The sequence below is a fragment of the Cherax quadricarinatus genome, chromosome 32 (genome assembly GCF_038502225.1).
Source record: "Cherax quadricarinatus isolate ZL_2023a chromosome 32, ASM3850222v1, whole genome shotgun sequence".
Classification (NCBI taxonomy): Eukaryota; Metazoa; Arthropoda; class Malacostraca; order Decapoda; family Parastacidae; genus Cherax; species Cherax quadricarinatus.
In genome coordinates, this window is record NC_091323.1 from 30629247 (window position 1) to 30655237 (window position 25991).

The 25991-nt window shown below is 37.9% G+C and overlaps 1 protein-coding gene across 8 annotated transcripts; it reads left to right on the top strand.

Annotated features, from left to right (window-relative positions):
* Positions 1–956: 956 nt before the first annotated feature.
* On the top strand, positions 957–24870 carry PIG-S (phosphatidylinositol glycan anchor biosynthesis class S). 8 transcript variants are annotated; one of them, XM_070090606.1, is made up of 11 exons: positions 957–1023; positions 4996–5308; positions 6159–6383; positions 9433–9557; positions 15024–15120; positions 16801–16977; positions 18554–18665; positions 20048–20201; positions 20745–20870; positions 21065–21288; positions 21722–24870. In XM_070090606.1, the coding sequence occupies exons 2-11, from the start codon at positions 5050–5052 to the stop codon at positions 21834–21836; spliced, it is 1614 nt and encodes a 537-aa protein (XP_069946707.1). In that variant the 5' UTR covers positions 957–1023; positions 4996–5049; the 3' UTR covers positions 21837–24870. The 8 variants fall into 8 exon arrangements, with proteins under 8 accessions (XP_069946707.1, XP_069946706.1, XP_069946710.1 ...); XM_070090605.1 differs by lacking the exon at positions 957–1023 and adding an exon at positions 1027–1097; XM_070090609.1 differs by lacking the exon at positions 957–1023 and adding an exon at positions 1041–1090.
* Positions 24871–25991: the final 1121 nt, after the last annotated feature.

Here is a 25991-nt window from a genome sequence, read left to right on the forward strand (position 1 = left end):
AATGTGGCAAGTTCTTTCTGACATACATCACACAACAGTTGGTTGACCTTAGGTTATAAGCTGCATATCCAGGCAAGTTTGGTGGAGGTGCTCCATCTTTCAGTCTACATTCCTGCAAACAGATGACATCAATATTCTTGGTTGCACTAATATGATGTAAGTCAGGCAACCGCTTCCTGATGGAAGCAATGTTCCATGAAAAGATTTGTAATGTATCCATTGTAGTGAGTTATTACAATCTCTTGCTCATTATTATTATTATAATCAAAAAGAAGCGCTAAGCCACAAGGACTATACAGCGCTGCAATCTCTTGCTCATAAGATGGTAAAACTATTATGCTTTGACTGCAGTGTGCAGACACTTAAGAGTAAATGAAGAGACTGTTGAATATAACCTTGGTTTTTTCAAACAGCAAGTGACGAAACATTGTCAGAAAGGAACTAACTAGTAAGCGAACTTTAAAAAAAGTAGATTATTATTATTATAATCAAGGGGGAAGCGCTAAACCCGGAGGATTATACAGCGCCTGGGGGGGGGGATGTGGAAGGCATTCAGACTTAATTCGGGGAACTGGAGCACAGATCCAATTCCCTAAATCAAGAGCCCCTCACCAACATCAAGGAACCTTCCTTGAGGAAAAAAAAAAAAAAAAAGTAGAGCCTGATGAAATTGTGAACTTTTAGTGTTTTTGTTTACAAAGGAAAGCCTGTTTTTTAGTTTGCCTATTTTTTGGGTTATATTTCTTCCCTGGACACCGGGAAGCAAGGCTCGATACATCGACAATTGTCAATGGCTCTTTAAACTTCCAACAAGATCCTTTGGACTTTTATCGCATCTCCTACAGGAGGTTACTACAACCCTCTACTATCCTCCCTTGATTAATTTTTTATTCAGTTTTCCTTACTGAGCAGCTAATTTATTGAGACTGAGAATGTTCTTTATCCCCGGGAGCCGGAGGTAGAGCTCACTACAGCTCATATCATGGTGGCTCTTTATAACCCAACAACAACAACATAGATTAGGTTATTGTCAGGGACTTCTTCGCCAGCCTTTAAGGATTATGGAGCATCGATGTTTTGCTCTCTCCTGGTCATCAGTAACAAATTTTCCTCGGTCTATCTGGGCCGCTTGTCTGCATCTGCTTTGTCGGACGCCTTTCATGGGTTTAATTTTAGTCTTCCATTTTTCCGCTTTGCGGATAATTCTTCAACGGTTTTATTGAAAAGCCGGTTACTAAACTCAGGTGAAGGTTTGGGCGTCCCTCTCTGCAAGTGTTAGTCAAGAAGGTTCACCTGATCTAATGGGGAACTTCAAGTTTGTATTTCTATTTACAAAGGGACGTCTGTTCCCTTTCTTTCATAGCTTAGTTGTGTGCAGTATATCTCCTCCGTATACCTGGAAGTAGGACTCGATACCGAGTAAGTTGTCAGTGGCTCTTACAAACCCAACAAGAAGATTAGGGAATTACACTATCATTAATGTAAGTTTATTCAGGTATACACAAATACAGTTACATAGAATTATCGTACATAGCAGCATATGTGTAGAGAACCTAGGATAACCCAAAAAAGTCAGACAGAGTGACTTATTTCCATTGGGGTCCTTACTGACTTATTGAAAGCCACTGTCACGCCGGGTTGTATGATAATTGTGTTCGTGTGTACCTGTTTACCTAAATTATTTACCAGTCTCCCAGGTACCTACTTCTTCCTTGCTGAGGAGGAGCATGAGTAAAAAACATACCTGTTTCTGGTCATTCTGGGAATTGAAGCTCGGTCCTTCAGTGTGCGAGCTGAGGCGGCTATCAGCTGAGCCACTAAAACAGTTGACATCAGCGGTTAACTGTGCTCCTGTTGAGGAGGCAGGTTGCTTCTGTCTGTGATTGGGTTTCACCTGGAGTTTACTTGGAGAGGGTTTCGGGGGTCAGTGCCCACGCGGCTTGGTCTGAGACCAGGCCTCCTGGTGGATCAGGGTCTGACCAACCAGGCTGTTACTGCTGGCCGCAAAAAAAAAACTGACATACGAACCAAAGCCTGGTTGGTCAGGTACTGACTTCAGGTGCCTGTCCAATGCCTTCTTGAAGACAGACAGGCGTCTAATGGTAATCCCCCTTATGTATGTTGGGAGGCAGTTGAACAGTCTTGGGCCCCGGACACTTATTGTGTTGTCTCTCGGTGAACTCGTGGTGCCCCTGCTTTTCATTGGGGGAATGTTGCATCTCCTGCCAAATCATTTGCTTTCATAGGGAGTGATTTTCGTGTGCAGGTTTGGTACTAATCCCTCTAGGATTTTCCAAGTGTATATTATCATGTATCCCTCTCGCCTGCATTCCAGGGAATAAAAATCAAGGGACTTCAACCATTCCCAGTAATTTAGGTGCCTTATTGTATTTGTGTGTGCCATGAAAGTTCTTTGTACACCTCCAGGTCAGCAATTTTGCCTGTCTTGAAGGGGGCAGTTAGTGTACAGCAGTATTCCAGCCAAGAGAGAACAAGTGATTTGAAGGGAATCATCATGGGTTTGGCGTCCCTTGTTTTGAAGGTTCTCATTATCCGTCCTATCATTTTCCTAGCAGATGCGGTATACATTGTTGTGGTCTTTGAGGGCGAGATCCTCTGACATTATCACTCCCAGGTCCTTCACATTACTTTCTCACTGTATTGTATGGTTAGAATTTGTCATATAGTACTCTGATACAATTTTAATTTCCTCAAGTTTTCCATATCTGAGCACATAGTTGAAATTTCTCTTCATTGAACTTCATATTGTTTTGAGTTACCCATTTGAAGATTTGGTTTATGTCTGCTTGGAGTCTTGCAGCGTCTTTGATGGAGGTCACTGCTGTGGCAGTCTGGGTGTCATCCGCAGAGGAAGACACGGAACTGTGGCTCGCATCTCTATGTCAGATATGAGGATGAGGAATAGAATGGGAGCGAGTACTGTGCCTTGTGGAACAGAGCTTTTCAGTGTAGCTGCCTCAGACTATACTGTGTTGGCATTCTTTTTCTGCTGGGTTATAGATGCTGCTTAAAAAGATAAAAGATAAATATTTTATTTCTTTGCAAAGGTTTCAGTGAGTAATTATAATTTTGATTTGTTAAGTACAAAGAAAGCCACTATCATGCCAGGGCATTTCAGGAAGGCTACTCCTAATACCAAGATGAGGCTCTTGATCCAAAGAGCTGGACTTGACTCCCCCCTCTCCCTCTTTCCTGGACTGAACATGAATGCCTTTCAGTCCCCAGGTTTTATATAATCCCTACAAGCTTTGCACTTCCCCCAGGTTAAAATAAATTTGATGGGAGTCCACCTAACCCAAATGAAATAGAATTGTTAGCCTCTCATTTAGGGATGCTTGTAGTATTTTCATTTCATTCTAGGATCCTAGATTGGGCAGTTTTTTTCCTCTCAGGGAGAGGGAAGTTAAATCCTTAAAGGTGCAAACCATGTGTCTCCCCAAAATTAAAAAATAACAAAGGTGTGCATAACCACTACAAACATAAATTGTTAAAAAATAATCCAAGTGTCATAATCATAAGCCAAATTATTGGTTAATGTCAAAGATCCTCCCGTAGTTATAAGCTAATTTTAAGGCTGCTCAAAATGCTCTGCATAACCAGGGGCTTTCTATGAAATGTGTCAATAATGTCAACTAATCCTATATCAATTGTACATATAATGTACTTTTTAGAAATTAATGCATATTATAATATGCAATGAGAATATACCTTAATAACTGTTTTCACAATCATGCTGTAGGTAGATACTTAAACTAATGAAGTAAATTAGTATCAATGTCTGGCTCTGGTTTAATTGTTATAAATGTTCCTGTTCTTTTTTTTTCATGGGAAGCTATAGGGTAAACTGTACTGCATGCTATCTTCAGGCATCCAGGGCTGAAGTCTCTCCTAAATCTTGCCAGAAAAAAAAAAACTTGGAATAGCAAATGTGAACCTAGCCACTTAAATCTAGTGGGAGTAACACACACATGTGCAACAATCTAGTAATTTTACTGATTGGATCTAAATCCTCTACTTGTTGGTATTGTACATGTATCATTAATAAAATGATGTTGAAGTCTCAGGCTGAACAGTTTGCCCACTCACTACCAGGCTCAGGGACTGGCTTCTCCCAAATGCAATGAATATTTTGTATTAAGCACAATTTGCAACCTACACATGCAACGAAGAAGAATCTAAAATCAAAAGAATAGGATGTAAACTGTATGTGTATAAGAATAAGATGTTGATTGGTTTACATCAGGCCATACCTTATCCCTCTCATAGTGAACTTTGATGCTGGTATAGGGTTGTTGATCCTCAGAATTTAAGCTACTCTCCCTTCCTCATATCCAGTCTGATTACCACCCAGTCTCATTTGTATGTTAAACTTTGGCAGATGACTATACGTATTTAGATTATTAATATCTGAGGGTCAGTAACCTAGGGTAAAACAAAAAATCCATGCAGTATGGGCCTATTTCCATTAGGTGCCTTTTGGGTCCTTCCCTAAAATGTGGCCTACTACAGTTGACTAACTCCTAGGTGTCTATTTACTATGAAGTAACAGGCAGCAGGTGTTAAACTTGTCCACATATCCTACTGTATATGGGGTTCAAACCCAGGTTCTCTCAGTTGTGAGCCAAGCATGCTAGCCACTGCTCTATGAGGTGTCTGTAATGATTTAAACCAAAATAAAAATGATATTCTAGTATGCAGGTATTTTTTGTAAAGGATAACTATTATGTAAATTGAAAAATTGTTTTCATTCCCTCAGTAATATGTATTTTCTCTATATTTTATAAGTTAAAAATATACTTTTGGAAGAAAACAGCATTAAAACATCCTATTTTTGTACTTGCAAAAAAAGACATAATGTGTAAATATTAATGTAAATGTGATAGCTGAGCTGTTTTAACTGAAAATGTTGGTTTCCCATGAATTTCATAATTTTGTGTTACTGTATATTTGTTTTTGCACATTTAAATATTGCAGGGTGGGACATTGTTTAAACTTATGGAATAATTAAGTGAAGAGTTGTGCTTCAAGATGACAAAGCTTGTTGAAGAGAAGGACATGGCAGGCAGCCGCGAGGGTGCTTGGGCAGCTGCAGGCTTTGCAGCTGTCTTGGTGTTAGTTGGGTTACCTGTGTGGTGGTATACGACCACTGTCTACCGTGCTCACCTGCCCTATTCCACCATCGTTAATCTATCTGGTCAGCCACTTTATCATGCTACTGGAATGACTCTTGTAGGTGAAACTACGGCAACACTTTCAGTGGAGTTGGAGAAGAATCTTAGATCCATGCGTAAGAATTTTGTGGAGCTTTATACATATGTTGAGCAATTATATACTATATTTGATATGCAGTACTGTATTGCATTGCTGATTTTGATCTATATATTAAGAAAAGTTACACAGGTACAGCATGTCTTGTAAATATTATATACAGTGTACAAAAATATTAAAATATTTACAAGATGGAGTTCTCTTAAGTTGTTTATAGATAATTTTAAATAAGGGAGACTTTAAGGGTTAAGCTAAAAGTTTTGGCATTTATTTTTATTATGTGTAAATTTTTCAGTCTGTTAAGATCTTTAATTGTCAGATTGAAACATTGCCAGAATAAAAACTCGTTCAGCAAAGTTTTTCTCTGTTGTTGGCAGTACAAAATTTAGTTCCAGTACATTTTGTATTTAACTACTGTAGATCAAAGGTATACATGTACATGTATAATACTGACAAGATGGTGAATAAGAGACACATGCCTACCAGAGGCTTTATCAGTAATAAGGCATACATTAGACGGTATACTTGTATAGGAAGCAGAGAGGTAGTGGTGTGAAGGATTAGTACTGTAGTAGAAGTCACATAAGTGTGGGCAGGACTTGCTAGCAGAGATGCATTTTAATTTGATAGTTACAGTATAGGCAAACCTGACCACTACTTTCATCTCTTACTTCAGTATACCTTTCTTCTATCAACTTTCATTACGATTATTAATGGTTATCATAATTTTAAGCATAGTAGACATGTGATATCTGTATGGTTTCATAATTTTTTATTGTGCCCCCATTTTCCAAATTTTTTCCATGCATGCTCACAAATATGTACCACATAAGTTTACTCAGTATATTTACTTAAGAATTCATTTACAGAGGGTATCAAGTTCCAGATATCAAAAAGAAAACCAAGAAAAGAAGAAATAGCAATGATAAAGTCAGCTGTCTCATTATCTGACCTTGATAACAAATTGACGCAAATAATGCATGTTGCTGCTGGAACCTTGGCTGTATTTGTTGTCCACGAGCCTGACTTTTTTGAGAGTAATGTCAGCATAATTGTTGGAAGACATCGACTTACATATGTAAAACCTGGTGTGGGTAAGTTCCCATAATTTTGTTTACCCATCCACATACATTAGTAGGTTGGTAAACAGCAACCACCCAGGGAGGTATGTACTACTGTCCTGCCAAGTGAGTGTAAAACGAAAGCCTGTAATTGTTTTGCACGATGGTAGGATTGCTGGTGTCTTTTGTCTGTCTCATAAACATGCAAGATTTCAGGTACATCTTGCTACTTCTACTTACACTTAGGTCACACTACACATACATATACAAGCATATATACACACCCCTCTGGGTTTTCTTCTATTTTTTTTCTAGTTCTTGTTCTTGTTTATTTCCTCTTATCTCCATGGGGAATTGGAACAGAATTCGTCCTCTGTAAGCCATGCGTGTTGTAAGAGGCGACTAAAATGCCGGGAGCAAGGGGCTAGTAACCCCTTCTCCTGTATAAATTACTAAATTTACAAAGAAAAACTTTCGTTTTTCTTTTTGGGCCACCCTGCCTTGGTGGGATATGGCTGGTTTGTTGAAAGAAGATTTATAGAAATCAATTAATGAAATATTACATTTATTGTTTTATAACTCTTGATTTATCTTATCATTAAGGAATGTTCCATGCTTGAAGGAGTGATCTTACTGTATATTCTCAAATATATACGATACAGTGTATTTATGTTGTTTGTTAAATTACAATATCTGGGTATTCATTGAGTTGACAAATACACACCTAGAGTTCCAAGAATTAATACAGTTTATCACTATGAAGCACAGTGTAAAATTTTGCATACAGCATTGAGAAATTATGGTTTGTAAGTGTTAGAGTGTTCAGCAGAAGTTTGTGGTTACAGGAAAGTGGGTGCGGGAGGGAAGAGGAGCGATTGGTGGAATGATGATGTAAAGAGTAGTAAGGGAGAAAAAGTTAGCATATGAGAAGTTTTTACAAAGTAGAAGTGATGCAAGGAGGGAAGAGTATATGGAGAAAAAGAGAGAGGTTAAGAGAGTGGTGAAGCAATGTAAAAAGAGAGCAAATGAGAGAGTGGGTGAGATGTTGAAAATAAGAAAAAGTTTTGGAGTGAGATTAACAAGTTAAGGAAGCCTAGAGAACATATGGATTTGTCAGTTAAAAATAGGAGAGGAGAGTTATTAAATGGAGAGTTAGAGGTATTGGGAAGATGGAGGGAATATTTTGAGGAATTGTTAAGTGTTGATGAAGTTAGGGAAGCTGTGATTTCGTGTATAGGGCAAGGAGGAATAACATCTTGTAGGAGTGAGGAAGAGCCAGTTGTGAGTGTGGGGGAAGTTCGTGAGGCAGTAGGTAAAACGAAAGGGGGTAAGGCAGCCGGGATTGATGGGATAAAGATAGAAATGTTAAAAGCAGGTGGGGATATAGTTTTGGAGTGGTTGGTGCAATTATTTAATAAATGTATGGAAGAGGGTAAGGTACCTAGGGATTGGCAGAGAGCATGCATAGTTCCTTTGTATAAAGGCAAAGGGGACAAAAGAGAGTGCAAAAATTATAGGGGGATAAGTCTGTTGAGTATACCTGGTAAAGTGCATGGTAGAGTTATTATTGAAAGAATTAAGAGTAAGACGGAAAATAGGATAGCAGATGAACAAGGAGGCTTTAGGAAAGGTAGGGGGTGTGTGGACCAGGTGTTTACAGTGAAACATATAAGTGAACAGTATTTAGATAAGGCTAAACAGGTCTTTGTGGCATTTATGGATTTGGAAAAGGCGTATGACAGGGTGGATAGGGGGGCAATGTGGCAGATGTTGCAGGTGTATGGTTTAAGAGGTAGGTTACTGAAAGCAGTGAAGAGTTTTTATGAGGATAGTGAGGCTCAAGTTAGAGTATGTAGGAAAGAGGGAAATTATTTCCCAGTAAAAGTAGGCCTTAGACAAGGATGTGTGATGTCTCCGTGGTTGTTTAATATATTTATAGATGGGGTTGTAAGAGAAGTAAATGCGAGGGTCTTGGCAAGAGGCGTGGAGTTAAAAGATAAAGAATCACACAAAGTGGGAGTTGTCACAGTTGCTCTTTGCTGATGACACTGTGCTCTTGGGAGATTATGAAGAGAAGTTGCAGAGATTGGTGGATGAATTTGGTAGGGTATGCAAAAGAAAAAAATTAAAAGTGAATACAGGAAAGAGTAAGGTTATGAGGATAACAAAAAGATTAGGTGATGAAAGATTGGATATCAGATTGGAGGGAGAGAGTATGGAGGAGGTGAACGTATTCAGATATTTGGGAGTGGACGTGTCAGCGGATGGGTCTATGAAAGATGAGGTGAATCATAGAATTGATGAGGGGAAAAGGGTGAGTGGTGCACTTAGGAGTCTGTGGAGACAAAGAACTTTGTCCTTGGAGGCAAAGAGGGGAATGTATGAGAGTATAGTTTTACCAACGCTCTTATATGGGTGTGAAGCATGGGTGATGAATGTTGCAGCGAGGAGAAGGCTGGAGGCAGTGGAGATGTCGTGTCTGAGGGCAATGTGTGGTGTGAATATAATGCAGAGAATTCGTAGTTTGGAAGTTAGGAGGAGGTGCGGGATTACCAAAACTGTTGTTCAGAGGGCTGAGGAAGGGTTGTTGAGGTGGTTCGGACATGTAGAGAGAATGGAGCGAAACAGAATGACTTCAAGAGTGTATCAGTCTGTAGTGGAAGGAAGGCGGGGTAGGGGTCGGCCTAGGAAAGGTGGGAGGGAGGGGGTAAAGGAGGTTTTGTGTGCGAGGGGCTTGGACTTCCAGCAGGCATGCATGAGCGTGTTTGATAGGAGTGAATGGAGACAAATGGTTTTTAATACTTGACGTGCTGTTGGAGTGTGAGCAAAGTAACATTTATGAAGGGGTTCAGGGAAACCGGCAGGCCGGACTTGAGTCCTGGAGATGGGAAGTACAGTGCCTGCACTCTGAAGGAGGGGTGTTAATGTTGCAGTTTAAAAACTGTAGTGTAAAGCACCCTTCTGGCAAGACAGTGATGGAGTGAATGATGGTGAAAGTTTTTCTTTTTCGGGCCACCCTGTCTTGGTGGGAATCGGCCAGTGTGATAATAAAAAATTGTTCTGAGTGCAGAATAACTTACAGATGTGCAGCTGTTGTCAACAGTGATCAAGAGTATGGTGATAGATCCACTTGCCAATAAAAGGGCTCAAGGAAGCAAGCTTTTGCACCAGCTACCAGGCATGCATAAAAGAGAAGCAATGAGACAGGTAAGCTACATTACCAAACACTAAAGAGACTGTCAGAAACTTTACTAATGAGAAAGTTTAACCTTTTAATTGTTTACTACATTGATCTAAAGTCACATTTATTGATGTACATATTATGTTTCATTGAAAATGGTGTCAAAATTTTAAGTTTTCCACCAAAACTAAGACATCTTGGCTAAACTTGCTACAATGAGAGGCATTTAATTTTGCCTTATCTCACTAAACTTATCATAGGTCAACATAAATTTATTGTTGCTTTCCATGTAGGTTGATGGTTTAACTTCAAAGGTCATAAGTTAAACGAGATGATGTAATTTATATCGGGTAAACATTGTGCATGTTAGTAATCTTGGTGTCATCCTTCAGTGAGATGGTAATGTTGGTGGCATTCTGCCCTTTAGTGGGATAGTAATCTTGGTGTTATCCTTCAGTTGGATAGCCGTCTTAATATCATCTCTAATCTTTGATGAAATTTTTTAAGCAGTTTCACTACTTTTGATTTCATATTTCTTTAACATTTATCATGCATACTGGTGAGTCTAGTATTATATCTCCATCAGTAACACCTGATCATCATCTTTCAACAAAATGGCCATATCCCACCAAGGCAGGGTGGCCCAAAAAGAAAAACAAAAATTTCTCTTAACTTTAGTAATTTATACAGGAGAAGGGGTTACTAGCCCCTTGCTCTCGAGTAATACCTAATATCATGTGGAAACTCTTTGTGATTTTGGGATACAGTACTCTGTCCAAAAAATTTAAAAAAAAAAAAAAAATGTTGTCTTATGAAATGATAGAGAATCTTTTCTCAATGGTTATCACACCAAAAGTATGAAATTTGATAAAAAATTTACGAAATTACACTCTAGGGAAGTCAGCAATCTTGATGATATTTATGCATCAGCAATTTCATCCACTTTGAGCACTATTTTTCGCCAATTCCATTGTTCCAGTCGACTAAAATCATAGCTATTTCGCTAGAACCCCATTTGTTCTATCGCTTAAGAAACCTCCCATTTCACACAAATTTCAAAAGATGCCAGTTTCAAAATAAGGTCCAGAATAAACAAGGCAGACATTCTTGGCACTAAAAATAACATTTTCTCTGTTCAGTAGTCACGTCTCCAGGCCCCTCTTATATTACTCTTGCTTTCCATTTTGAATTTTTATTCTCTCAAAAAATAGAAGATTTACTGTTATGCAGTCTACTGCATTATTATAATACATGTAATTGTATAAATAATGTCAACCCATTCGTGACTGCGTATTAGACTGGCCACTTGGACATGTATTGGACAGTGACGTCACTTGTATACTCTTGAACATTGGCAGAAATCGAACATTTCCGCTAATTTGAGCTCAATTTCAAGGTACTTTTCATTGTAAAACCAAACAAAGTCATCTCTATTTCTGTAACATATCTTCCATTCTATCAAATGAGACCAAGAAAACGAGAATACACCCATAAATACCATATGAAAATGCACCGCAAAGTCGCTTTTTTAAACCAAAAACACAGTCAGAGTTTTTTCTTATTATGCACTGTGTGCTGCAGGATTTTTTTTATACTGAGCACACTGGCCACGCAGACCCATTCTTTCATATGTAGGCCTACCAGCTTTCTTCCACCAGATTTGAAAGAGCTAGAATTTTGGCGTAGTATTGCGGGACCGACACTGGCTCTCAAGCCTTAATATTACGATACCAACACTGGCTCTCAAGCCGTAATATTATGGGACTGACTCTGAAAGCGTTAAGATTTAAGAGCTGCTGTACTTGAATCGTGGCTGTATTTCAATATAAAGTTTTTCCTAAAGCAATGAGAGAGCAGGAAAATATATGATGCTGTCATTAGAATGTTTTGTAAATTAGTTATAATACAAAGAAAGAGGGGAAGGTGCCTAGGGATTGGCAGAGAGCATGTATAGTTCCTTTATATAAAGGGAAGGGGGACAAAAGAGATTGTAAAAATTATAGAGGAATTAGTTTACCAAGTATACCAGGATAAGTGTATGGTAGGGTAATTATTGAAAGAATTAGAGGCTGGACAGAATGTAGGATTGCGGATGAGCAAGGAGGTTTTAGAGTGGGTAGGGGATGTGTAGATCAAGTGTTTACATTGAAGTACATATATATGTGAACAGCATTTAGATAAAGGTAGGGAAGTTTTCATTGCATTTATGGATTTAGAAAAAGCATATGATAGAGTGGATAGGGGAGCAATGTGGCAGATGTTGCAAATTTATGGAATTGATGAAGGAAAAAAGGTGAGTGGTGCATTGAGGTATATGTGGAGGCAAAAAACATTATCTATGGATTCAAAGAAGGGAATGTATGAAAGTATAGTGGTACCAACACTCTCATATGGGTGTGAAGCTTGGGTTGTAAATGCTGCAGCGAGGTGGCGGTTGGAGGCAGTGGAGATGTCCTGTCTAAGGGCAATGTGTGGTGTAAATATGCAGAAAATTCGGAGTGTGGAAATTAGGAGGTGTGGAGTTAATAAAAGTATTAGTCAGAGGGCTGAATAGGGGTTGTTGAGGTGGTTTGGTCATTTAGAGAGAATGGATCAAAGTAGAATGACATGGAGAGTGTATAAACCTGTAGGGGAAGGAAGGCGGGGTAGGGGTCGTCCTCGAAAGGGTTGGAGGGAGGTGGTAAAGGAGGTTTTGTGGGCGAGGGACTTCCAGCAAGCGTGCGTGAGCGTGTTAGATAGGAGTTAATGGTATTTGGGACCTGATGAGCTGTTGGAGTGTGAGCAAGGTAATATTTAGTGAAGGGATTCAGGGAAACCGGTTATTTTTGTAGAGCCAGACTTGAGTCCTGGAAATGGGAAGTACAATGCCTGCACTTTAAAGGAGGGGTTTGGGATATTGGCAGTTTGGAGGGATATGTTGTGTATCTTTATACATATATGATTCTAAACTGTTGTATTTTGAGCACCTCTGCCAAAACAGTGATTATGTGTGAGTGAGGTGAAAGTGTTGAATGAGGATGAAAGTATTTTCTTTTTGGGGATTTTCTTTCTTTTTGGGTCACCCTGCCTTGGTGGGAGACAACTGACTTGTTAAAAAAAAAATAAAAAAAGAAAGAACAGATGTCAGCAGTAACTTGTTTGTTGAGTGGCATGAGTGAGTGTACAGGAAAGACCTAGAGTAAAGTTGAAAAATGTATGGGTGATTGATGGGAAGTATTTGTAGTTTTGAGAAATGTGTTTTAATAGGGACAGTATTTTGTCCTTTAGTGTATTGTGCTGTATGTACAGAGATGAATAAGTATATATTAATGCAGTACACATATACATATACACTGTACATATAAGGGAGAAAGGGGCTAGTTAACCCCTTCTCCTGTATTAACCCTTTGAGGGTTTTGGCTGTACTAGTACGGCTTACGACCCAGGTTTTTTGATGTACTAGTACGCCTAAATTCTAGCGCCCTAAAATCTAGTAGGAGAAAGCTGGTAGGCCTACATATGAAAGAATGGTTCTATGTGGTCAGTGTTTACCTGGAGTTTACCTGGAGAGAGTTCCGGGGGTCAACGCCCCCGCGGCCCGGTCTGTGACCAGGCCTCCTGGTGGATCAGAGCCTGATTAACCAGGCTGTTACTGCTGGCTGCACACAAACCAACGTACGAGCCACAGCCCGGCTGGTCAGGAACCGGCTCTAGGTGCTTGTCCAGTGCCAGCTTGAAGACTGCCAGGGGTCTGTTGGTAATCCCCCTTATGTATGCTGGGAGGCAGTTGAACAGTCTCGGGCCCCTGACACTTATTGTATGGTCTCTTAACGTGCTAGTGACACCCCTGCTTTTCATTGGGGGGATGTTGCATCATCTGCCAAGTCTTTTGCTTTCGTAGTGAGTGATTTTCGTGTGCAAGTTCGGTACTAGTCTCTTTAGGATTTTCCAGGTGTATATAATCATGTATCTCTCCCACCTGCATTCCAGCGAATACAGGTTTAGGAACCTCAAGCGCTCCCAGTAATTGAGGTGTTTTATCTCCGTTATGCGCGCCGTGAAGGTTCTCTGTACATTTTCTAGGTCAGCAATTTCACCTGCCTTGAAAGGTGCTGCACAGTATAAAAAAAATCCTGCAGCACGCAGTGCATAATGAGAAAAAAAACTTTGACTGTGTTTTTGGAATAAAACAGCGACTTTGCACTGTGTTTTCGTAAGGTATTTATTGTTGTATTCTAATTTTCTTGGCCTCATTTTATAGAATGGAAGACATATTACAGAAATTGAGATGATTTTGACTGGTTTTACAATGAAAAGTGCTTGAAATTGAGCTCAAAGTAGCAGAAATGTTTGATTTTTACCAAAGTTCAAAAGTAAACAAATCATGCTACGCGTCCAATACACGTCAACTGTTGAGTCTAATATTCTTTCACAAGTGCGCTGATATTATTTATACCATTTCTACACTAATGCAGTAGTCTGCATAACAGTAAATCTTCTATTTTTTGTAAGAATAAAAATTGTAAGTGGAAAGCCAAGGAAATATAAGAGGGGCCTGGGGATGTGACTAACGAACAGAGAACTTGTTATTTTAGTGCCAGGAATGTCTTTCTTGTTTATTCTGGACCCTATTCGGAAATTGGCATGTTTTGAAATTTGTGTGAAATTGGCAAAATTGCTAAATTCTGACCACTTTATTAGATAGTTGAAATAGGTAAATGGGTGGTTACTTGTACTCATTCGATACAAAAAATAGAGTTCTAGCGAAATAGTTATGATTTTTGTCGACTAGTACATCGTAATTGGCCAAAAACAGAGCTCAAAGTGGGCAAAATTGCCGATGCGTCAACATCGTCAAGACCGCTAACTTGGCGAGAGCATAATTCCATAAGTTTTTCATCAAATTTCATACTTTTAGTGTCATTATGATTGGGAAAAGATTCTTTATCTTTTCATAAGAAAAATAATTTTTTTTTTTTTTTTTTGAAATTTGGCCGACCCTGAGAACAAGTCTCGGAGAGGGCCTGTCGACCCTCAAATGGTTAATTACAGGTGGGTCTCGCTTATATAGCAGGTTAGGTTCTGGGTTACTGCTGTAAAGTGAAAATCACTGTAAAATGAAACATTCCCTTTTTTCACTTTCAAATGCATATAAAAGCCTGATAACATATTTACATGATCATATATTAAGTGAGCAATATAGCTGGGCCTAATAAATGCATATACATTACAGACATTACTTACCTAAAAATATTTTCATCCTGAGCTTATAGCGAGTGGTGAATATATTTACTGTAGGAAATCTAAATAATTGAAGAATGGGTATAAGTGAAAAACGCTGTATTAGCGAAACACAAAAAGACAAAAAACTTTATAGTGTGTTTCTTCTTTTGTGGATCACCCCATCTCAGTGTTGAAAATATATATATATATATATACTGTATAATTAAATCTAAAAGGCTGTATATATTAAGTTTGTAATTATAAAATTAGGTTGTAATTTGCACCTGCAGGTACCAACAGAACCAGGATATGATGTAACCTTAACATTGATGGTACCTGAACCTCACCGCACTGAAATAGACTGGGATGCCAAAGCTGCTGTTAATGGTAACTACTTAAGATAATGTAGGGCACTGTACCACCTAACAATTTAGGGGATAGTAGTGGGTTCTTTAGTACACATTTGTTCCATGTACTATATAGTCTGCACTTTTATTGCTACTGCGTATCTCGTACATCACTCTGTATATACAGGGTCAGTTCTAAGTACAATTGAAGATATATGGATGTTGAGGTTTGGTACATACAAATACAGATATGGCAATACTTTGGCATAAAATTTGGTAATAGATACCAACAAATTGGCTTAAAATGGCATGTGAGCAAACACTAGGACATATTTATTAGAGAACATTTCAGTCCTACCTAGGTAGTAGGTTGGTAGACAGCAACTGCCCAGAGAGGTACTACCGTCCTGCCAAGTGAGTACAAAATGAAAGCCTGTAATTGTTTTACATGATGGTAGGATTGCTGGTGTCTTTCTGTCTCATAAACATACAAGATTTCAGGTACGTCTTGCTACTTCTACTTACACTTAGGTCACACTACACATGCATGTACATGCATATATATTCACACCCTTCTGGGTTTTCTTCTGTTTTCTTACTGTTCTTGTTCTTGTTTATTTCCTCTTATCTCCATGGGGAAATGGAACAGAATTCTTTCTCCATAAGCCATGTATGTCATAAGAGGCAACTAAAATGCCGGGAGCAAGGGGCTAGTAACCCCTTCTCATGTATGCATACTAAAGTTAAAAAGAGAAACTTTTTGTGTATGTTAGAAGTTATCATGGTCCCAGGACTGAAACATTTTCTAATAAGTCCTAGTGTTTACTCATGTGTCCGGTTAAATCATGGCAATACTGAACTTACATACACTGGATTAAAAATAAAGATAACACGTAGGACATTTAATTAGGCAACACTTTCCCCCTTGGATTAAGAAAGCCCCCATTGGGAAAAATGTTTCAATTAAATGTCGTAAGTGCTGTATTTAAATTGTGATATCTGTACATTACTGAAAAGACTGATGCAGAATGAGTAATGGTGAATGTGTTTTCTTCTCACCATTGTGTTCAAAACAGAAGGTGCAAGTTTTTTTTAAATGTGTCAATAATGTAGGTACAGTATATAGTTTAGAGGGTTTCCCTATCGCTTTTTTTTTTCTTTTTTTTTTTTTTTAAATCAGCAGTGTCTGCCATTTTGTACCTGCATGTCAGTTTGTTTTTTTATGTTTTTTGTAATAAACCCGAACATAAAACCAACACTCCGTAGGAGGGGTGAGGATGTTGCAGTTTGGAGAGTCATCTGATATGTAATGTCATCATACTTCTGGCAAGACAGCAATTGAATGAATGATAATGAATTTGTTTCATCTATCTTGGGTCAACCTACCTTAGTAGGAGATTGCCAATATGTTAAGAAAAACAACCCCATCTATGGAATGGGATTCATGCTTTCCACTTTGTGATTTTCTACTTATGTATTATGTTAAAGCATATAGCATGGATATGGATCGGTTATGGGGAACATGGTAGTATGTATCCCCCACAGTGCTGTGTTATATTGATTTCAGTCACTGAAATAGCTGCTTATGCATTTTTCAGGAACACATTCCCTTCAAGGAGCTTATAGTCTTGGAATATGTCATCCACCCATCCTTGTGCCCTGTGTTAGAGTGAATCTTTATGGTGTATTTTTTAATATTCATGTATTTCACATCTTACAGAATACCTGAAGCCAGTGGTGAATCAGCTTGAGAGTGTAACTAAGCTGATTGTTAGATCTCAAGTTTTATATATGTCTGGGCTGAATGTTTCTCCGAAGTGGTCTACAGACCATGAACATTTTGCCCTGCCCCAGGACCAGTTGCCTCTCACTATAAATGCTATAGAAGCCAAATTAGGTAGGTAAATTTTGAGAGAGTTCTTTGTATAGCAAACTGATCATTACTGGTACAGTGGAACTCTGGTTTTCGTACTTAATCCATTCCAGAAGGTCATTCTAAATCCGAAATGTACGAAAACCGAATTAATATGTAAATACAACTAATCCTTTCCAGACACCCAAAAATATTAACAAAAAATACATTTTTTAAAGAATAACAATAATTTTACATACAAAAAACGATGAGAAATAAATATAAATGACTAATTTTAATGATAAATGAACATTACATACCTTTATTGAAGACTTTTGTTGGTGTATGGAAGAAGGTGAGGAGGAGAGAGGGAGTCAAGGTTATTATTTGTAAGGGGAATCCCCCTCCATAAAGACTTCAGGTATCAAAGCCCTCTCTGGGGTTACTTCCCTTATTTGTCTTTTACTGGTACTGGACTCCTGTCTCACTAAAAATCTGTCCAGAGAGCTCTGTCTCTGGCATCTCTTTAAGATTTGCTTAAAATGGGACAAGGTATTGTCACTGAACATGTTGCAGATACGGCTTGTATGAGCTTGGTCAGGGTGATATTTTTCAACAAAAGTTTGCAACTGTATTCCACTCATTCCACTTTGCACACATCTCCTTAATCACTGAAGAAGGCACCTTCTCCCCTCTCTCTTCCTCCTCCTCTGAAGCAATTTCCTCAGCTTTCATATTTTTCTACACTCTCTTTTTTGAATTCTATTGTGTTTCTCACCTTCTTTACCATAGGGCTGGCACTAGGAACTTTCTTTGGGCCCATGGTGGCTTATTTCGCAGTCACAATCAATAAACAAGCACAAAAATTGCAAAATGTTTCGGATGAATGCTCACTCAACCAGTGACAGAGCCAGACTGACTGCGTCCCGGGCAGGCGGACGCATCAGATATGTACGATTTCCGGATTGAGGTACGAAATCCGGACCAAAATGTTGCCCAAAAAAGGTGTTCTAAATTTGAATAGTACAATATGCGGACCATACGAAAACCAGAGTCCCACTGTATTATACAGTATGTGTTCTAAATTTTTAAAGGCAATATATATGGGAAACATCAATTTTCATTATATCACTCATAACAATATAAATGTACAGTAAATTATTGTTAAACCATGACAATGTGAATTCATTCTGTTGCTTATCTTCTTAGAAACTGTGTACATATTTTCCTTTTTTACTAAGCTGTTCTATTTCTAAAGATTCCACAAATATGAATCCTGCAAGATTTGCTTCAGCTAAGAAGCAAACATTAGTAAAATATGTAATACGTTTACTGGATGCATCGTAAGAAATGTTTTGGATTACTGCCTTACTGTTTTGGCTTTTTTTGGTCATTTCTGTGCAGTAATTACTTATTTGAGTTTGCTGTGAAAGGGGATGAAATGTCAGCTCCTGGTCTTGCCTCTCTGCTTTTCATTGACTGATGTATGGACATACAAATTTTAGAGATAGAAATAGAAACTAGCTTGGCTCTCTCAGTAAATGTTTGAACACTGAACTTCTAAATGTTAACCTAATATGCTGATCACTCTGCCATCATGCGATATTTCTTTTTCTTTTAGGATCATTTGTCTGGACTAGGCCATCATTACACTTTGTCATATATATTCCACGGAAGAAACAAATGCCCCTTCATATCCACTCCTCAGATGGTGAACCCACTGAAACAAACAGGTAATTTATATGTTATCTTGAATTCAGTATGTAATGAAATTGATATGCACCATCTCTTCCCACCAGCACTGTAGTAAGTAAAGGAGGGATTACTAGAGTCTCTTATTGTTTTACTCTGCTTCATAGAGCAGTCTTTTCCATATTAACACTTCTCTTCTCTCTTATTCAGCTCTGTCCCTCTACCTTGCCTTTATGTTCAATCTTCACTTACTAACTCCAATTATTAACTTATTTTTTTTTTTTTTTTTTTTGCTATCTCCTATAACTACTTTCAGATAATTGCACAGATCCTATAAACATTTTGCCACCATTATATTTAATGTGTTTTTTTACATCCTCTGTATTAAATTCATATTTCTTTTCTATCAATTGGGATGGCTTAATGTGCTTATATTAGCTTACATTATCAGTTTCCAATTCCAAGTGAAAACTTGGGAAATTTTCCCCCCCATTTCCTGATCAGCCAAGATTTAGTACATATATTGGAAAGCAGGCAGATAGCATCAACAGCCTGAGTAACCAGGCCATCAACCAAGAGGCCTAGTCTAAGACTAGTCTAAGACTAGGCCATGGGGAACAATGATCCCTGGAACCATTTAAGGGTAAGTAGTCTATGAAGTAATAGTCATCAGACAAAATTATCCCTCAAGAAAAGTATAACTTATGAAAGTCTCAGGATTGTAAATTTGAACTCAGTGTACTGGGATATGATCTAAATTTTGACCTCGTATGTACAAGTTGAAAGCTATGCCTTCGACTACATTACAAGGTTTGATAAATTAATATCAAAGCATGCCTCAGAGGTCAAAGTGTTTCCAAATTTTATATTGCTAACATAATACAATTAAAAGTAAACTAGGAAATCACTAACTTAATCTGACAAATGTGGTAAAATAGTGATACTCATAGAAATTGGCTGTCTTCATTTGTCATGGCCATAAGTTAGATTTTTAATAAGTAAGCAGGAAATTTATTTTTTATTTTTTATTTTTTTTTTTATTATCACACTGGCCGATTCCCACCAAGGCAGGGTGGCCTGAAAAAGAAAAACTTTCACCATCATTCACTCCATCACTGTCTTGCCAGAAGGGTGCTTTACACTACAGTTTTTAAACTGCAACATTAACACCCCTCCTTCAGAGTGCAGGCACTGTACTTCCCATCTCCAGGACTCGAGTCCGGCCTGCCGGTTTCCCTGAATCCCTTCATAAATGTTACTTTGCTCACACTCCAACAGCACGTCAAGTATTAAAAACCATTTGTCTCCATTCACTCCTATCAAATACGCTCACGCATGCCTTCCCAAAAATAATTGAGGTGGGAAAGCACATCAGTTATCAGTCAGCAGATTCATTTTGTTAATGTATGCTTGTATGTTGCAGCTTCTTAGTCCCACGTTGGGGTGGGGTGATGATTCACAACATACCACTGGCTAAAGGAAATGCATCATTTCCTCATTATGTGACACTAGACTCCCACTGGATCATGAGCACTGTCCTTACGCATCTTCACAGATTATTGCCTATACCATCTCTGGTAAGTAGTTCACTGTATGTATCACTCTGTTAGTGTGTATGTGTGAGCCTTAACCTAAGACTCCAATTCATGTAAGATAATGGTAATGGAATGGGAAGTACAATTCCTACATTCTGAAGGATGGGTGGAGATATTGCTGTTCCGAGGGTCACTTTAACTGTGATGAACATGCATGTCTGGGAAGAGCTATTGAGTGAATGATTGTGAATGTGTTTTGTTCTGTGAGAGGGCCACTGTACCTTGATTTTGTGGTAAAAAAAAAAAAGACTTGTAAGTCAAAGAGAAAGTTAACATTGAACTTTATTTCCTAGCATCCTCATCTACTTTAAATTTGTTGGTACATTTGTATTTGTGATCCTTTGACAGTTAACTTGTTATAGTGTCTTGGTATAAGATACCTATTTCTTGATTCTTTCTCCACTAACTATTGAACATAGTAGGCAATATTTTGGTATATGCTGTACATCATTTATCTACACAGAAATATTCCTCAGTGTCAATAAAAAACTTAATCACCTTTTATCACATTTGTTGTCTTTTCAGAAAGAAACAGAAGGTTTAAAGATTTTGCCTTCACTGGACACTTGCCTATTGACTGAATGGCAGCTTGATGGTTTAGCTCGGGCCAGAGTGTCTTACTACTTGTCCAACATTCACATTACATTGCAGGTAACACGTTACATCAATTTAAGCTGCAGAACATTTTAGAATGTGTTTCTGTAATCTAGTTAAAGGAAACTAATGTAATAATGTATATAGACATCATGTGATTGCCTTGTATCATTGTGATATACTGTATATATAACCGCTATGCAGACTTTACTGGGTTAGGCAGTAATATGTTCTATCATTGTCTTCTACAGTCCTTGTGCGAGTTAGTTGGAGAGATCAGCAACATGGTAATAAGCGATGAGGTGGGTGGGTGGGTGTGGGGAGCAGTGGAGGAATGGAGTGAATGTGGTCAAGCAGCTCGAGAAGGAAGGCTACAAGAAGCAACTCTCTATTGCAGTCGATCCTTCACCCAAGCTGATGCTGCATTCTTCCATCCTTCCATGTTGGCACTACTTTACTTTCCTGACAACCAGAAGTAAGTAAATTTGTGCTCAACTTGGTAAAAAAAAAAAAAAAAAAATTATTACTATTTCTCATTAAATATTATTTTATTAAGAAATTATTTTGGTAAAACAAAAACACTTACAAGTTTGAGATTTCATTGAATGACATTTTACTCAAGTGCAAGCAAAATGTCACCCAACACTCAAATTGTTGGGCATTACCTCAACTTTATATTTTCCATTTTTCACTTTGCTGTTCTTTGTAAAAGTTGTGTTACTGATATGTTGTTTAGCATTTGAGTGCAGTTAGCAAAATAAAATTTCTTACAGAAAATAAATAAGAGTGAACGACAGATAAGCCGTATAATTTAAGAATAATTAATATATACATGTACATTAATAGAAATGATGGCTCATATTTGAACAAATTTTATTGGTAATGAGATTCTTTTTACCTCTGGACAGGTATGCAATATACGTTCCTTTGTTCCTGCCCGTGAGCATCCCTGTCATTCTCTCCCTCAAAATGGTACTGGGACTGTACTGGAAACCCTCACCCAGAAAGGAGAAGGTGGAATAATGCATGTATTATCTATGCTTTCTTGGAATACATATTATATCTTGTAAAAGTTGTATTTATGAAGAAGAAATTCACATTACAGTAACTGAAACAATTTATAATTAACCCACCACTTGAAGAGGAAACTTTAAACACAATTTTGGTCTGCCTAAGGCCTTCATCAGGTCACAACTTTATAATAACATATGAAGGAATTCAAGGAAACTGATTAGCTGGACTTGAGTCCTGGAGGTGGGAAGTACACTACCTGCACTGAAGGAGGGGGTGAGGATATTTGCAATTTGGAGGGGCATCTGAACTGTAGTATCTGTGTGCCTCTGCAAAAGTTATAGAGTGAATGATGGTGAAAGCATTTCTTTTTTTGGTCACCCTACCTTGGTTATAGACAGCCAATGTGGTAAAAAAAAAATGATAGTCTGGGATAAACTGAAACTTTATCTGTTTTCTTCCAAATTGTGGATTAATCATGAATTTTCCATAATTTTATTTCACCATTGACAAATATGTCTTGATTTACAATCCTCAAGGGAATATTTTTATGGTAAGTTTGTAGATCTATTTTGAAGTTTAAAGATATTAGAATTCTTATGGTATGTCAAGTGTGTGTGAATGCCTGTATATATGTGGGTCAAGTGTTGTACATACCTGCAGGAAGGGTAAGTTCATGCAGAGTTACATCTCTGTTTCATCTAGTTCATATTTTACAATAATATTATATAGTATACTGTACTGTATTCATTCTATATCCTGTATTATAATGAAACTTTAATTTTCAATAATCTGTTTGTTGATCATTTCTTTGGTAGTTTGAAAAACTAATGGATGGAATTTAGCTGAATTTTGTAGGCATGCAAAATGATAATCATTTTAGTAAATAAGTTTAGTGAATGTAAATGTAGGGTCAAGATTACCTCTTGGCTATTCGTTTCAACATAACAGTTGCTGTGCTGCTAGGCTGCATGTATACTGTAGCTTGGGTATCATAAATCTCATTCTCAGAGTTTTTTGGGTGTATATTCAGTAGAATACGTAAAGTGATGTACAAGAGGCCTCTAGCTTACAAACACCCCAAGGTACATACATTCACACTTAAATGGTAGAAATTTAATAACCATTTAAAGTATATAACCTTTGAACTACAGTACAGGCATATGCGAAATATAACCTTCTTTCATACTATTTGTTTTCAGTATGAACAAAGCATTTCTAATTTGAGAATGCAACTCATTAGTAGTTATAAACTTCCTGTATAGTTACTGTTGCAGAATAGGAACTTGATGCATTAAGTATTTCAAAATGTAATACATACAGCATTACTGACCCATTAGCGCCATTTTCAAATTGTGGCAGGTGTATTGGATTTCGACGCAGCATTCAGTGATTTTTGTAGCATCCACCTCTACATGTTGTAACTATAGTGTTAGTAATCATGCTGTATTTCCTAGGGAACACTTCAGAGAAACTTCTGACAGTAGGAGAGACTTCAGGCAGCTTTGTCTAATGGAAAATACACTTTTATTGTTTCATCCTCAGTAAGTTCATTGAATCTTTATCATATATTCCTTCACTTTTTCATTCCATAATGTTATTCATCTTATCACACAGTTCCCAGTGCATCATTCTCATGAACTGCATTTCTGTCACCCCTCGCATCTCTTATCTTTTATTTTTTCCAGCATCCCTCAGCTCTACTTAACCCTAAGTTGCTGTTTATTCTTTTGTGCCTACTATTATCATATACAGTTCCTGAAGAACTGAATTCTAGGTTTCATTCTGCCTTCCATAAATTTAGGTCGAGAGACACACAATGTCACAAAATCTCCTCTTCACATCTAGTTATGTTTCTCCTTTTTATATAATCCTGGGAACTTTTCTCTTTTGCACAAATTGTTTTGCCCACTTATCATTCCACTGTGCCATATTGGCACAGTAACATACTCAAAACATAAATTTCTGAGCTTAAGTGACCATGTACAAGACTACTATACTTTGCAATTTACCTTTATTTTAAGGGAAAGCAGAGCCCACTAGACCACCTTATAAGAACCACCTTATTTAAAGCTTTATCTTGTTTCTATCTAATCTTACTTTACTTTTATATTGCCTTGTATATTGTGTAAACTTTTTTACTTTGAGTGTTTATGATTATTTTTCTCTTGTTATTATTAATAACCAGTAGTTTATAAATCTTTCTTTCTTCTTTCAATGTACCAGCCATATCCCACCGAGGTGGGGTGGCCCAAAAGGAAAAACAGAAGTTTCTCCTTTCAAATTTAGTAATATACTATACAGGAGAAGGGGTTACTAGCCCCTTGCTCCTGGCATTTTAGTCGCCTCTTACGACACGCATGGCTTATGGAGGAAGAATTCTGGTCCACTTCCCCATGGAGATAAGAGGAAATAAACAAGAACAAGAACTAGAAAGAAAATACAAGAAAACCCATAGGGGTATGTATATATATGCTTGTACATGTATGTGTAGTGTGACCTAAGTGCAAGTACAAGGAGCAAGACGTACCTGAAATCTTGCATGTTTACGAGACAGAAAAATGGACACCAGCAATCCTACCATCATGTCAAACAATTACAGGCTTTCGTTTTACACTCACTTGGCAGGACGGTAGTACCTCCCTGGGCGGCTGCTGTCTACCAGCCTACTACCTAGGTAGTTTATAAATGCTTGTAGAATTAGTTTTTCTGTCAGCAGAGAAATCTGATCTTTGTCATATCAACCATTCTTCCATTTCATGTTAAAATTATAGCCTTGAAATAGTCTCTATCAAAGGAGTGTATTTGAAGGCCTAACAGATTTCAGTCACCAGGTTGGAGTTAGAACTGTATAGATGATGATCAACAATCATCTTACATAAGCTACCCTTGCTATACTTCAAGAGCTGTTGTTTTCCCCTTCCTGTCCTCTATCTCTTTCGCACATTTAGTGAATTTAATAATAATAATTTACTCTGCCGTGCAGCATCATATGATCCTTATAGGTTTAGCACTCTGTAAATATAATACAATACTTTAATAATAATGCAGTTTTATTGAATTATCCTTAGTTAAAGATTAAATAACTGTTTACTAATAACAATATAATAATATTTCTACAAGTACATGTACAGTACAAGGTGTACAGGCCTAACTGACATTAGTGATGTACTACTATATAGAAAGTCCCTGGTTATGCAGAGCATTTTGGGCAAATTAGGTAAATTTTGTCCCCAGGATGTGACCCACACCAGTCAACTAACACCCAGGTACTTATTTTACTGATAGGTGAATATAGACAGCAGGTGTCTTAAGGAAACACATCCTGTTTCCATCCATACCGGGAATCACTCCCGGACCTCAGTGTGTGAGCTAAGTGCACTACCGATTTAGCTACAGGACGCCATCAGTAATTGGTATTTCAACCAGCTGTACCATTCAAAAACAAAAGGAAAGTTCCTTGATACTTAAGGGCTCTTGATCCAAGGAATTGGAGCTATCCTCTCCTTGCAAACTTGATTACCACCCATTCATTTGGTGCTGTATGAGCCCAATGGGTTTGTTGCTTTCTCACAATTTTAATCATTATCCTCTTCCTTAGATGATGATGATTATTATTATTATTATTATTATTATTATTATTATAATCAACACTAAGCACTAAACCACCAAGGTCATATAGTGTTCCTTAGATTAAACCTGATTACCTCGTATTTTCCAGGGGTTGAATGTCCCCTATCGGTTTACTACTTCCCTATGAATTTTCCTTCAGAGGGGGGGAGGGTCCCTGATACTATTGAATGACTTCAAGAAATTGGAGCTACCCTTTCTTTTTCTTAGATCACAGTGGCAGGTACCACTGTGATCCCGCCTCCTCCTGCATCGACTCCCCTGACTGCAGTATATAAGCCACCTCTCTGACCCTATGCTGTCCTCATCTCGCTCCTGGTCTGTCCGATCACACAGTTGCTCTACACTCAAGAAGCCTCCCTTCGACCCCGCCGGGTTGGGAAATTGATATTCTATAAACGTCACAACCTTTTCACAATGCTGTTGCATCGTGTGAAAGTCAAGCCTGTGAATGGTGCAATAAATGACTCCTTGAAGTTAGCTTTAGCTACCGTCGTTAGGACCTGCCTGCAGGTCAAATTTACGGCAATCCACTCT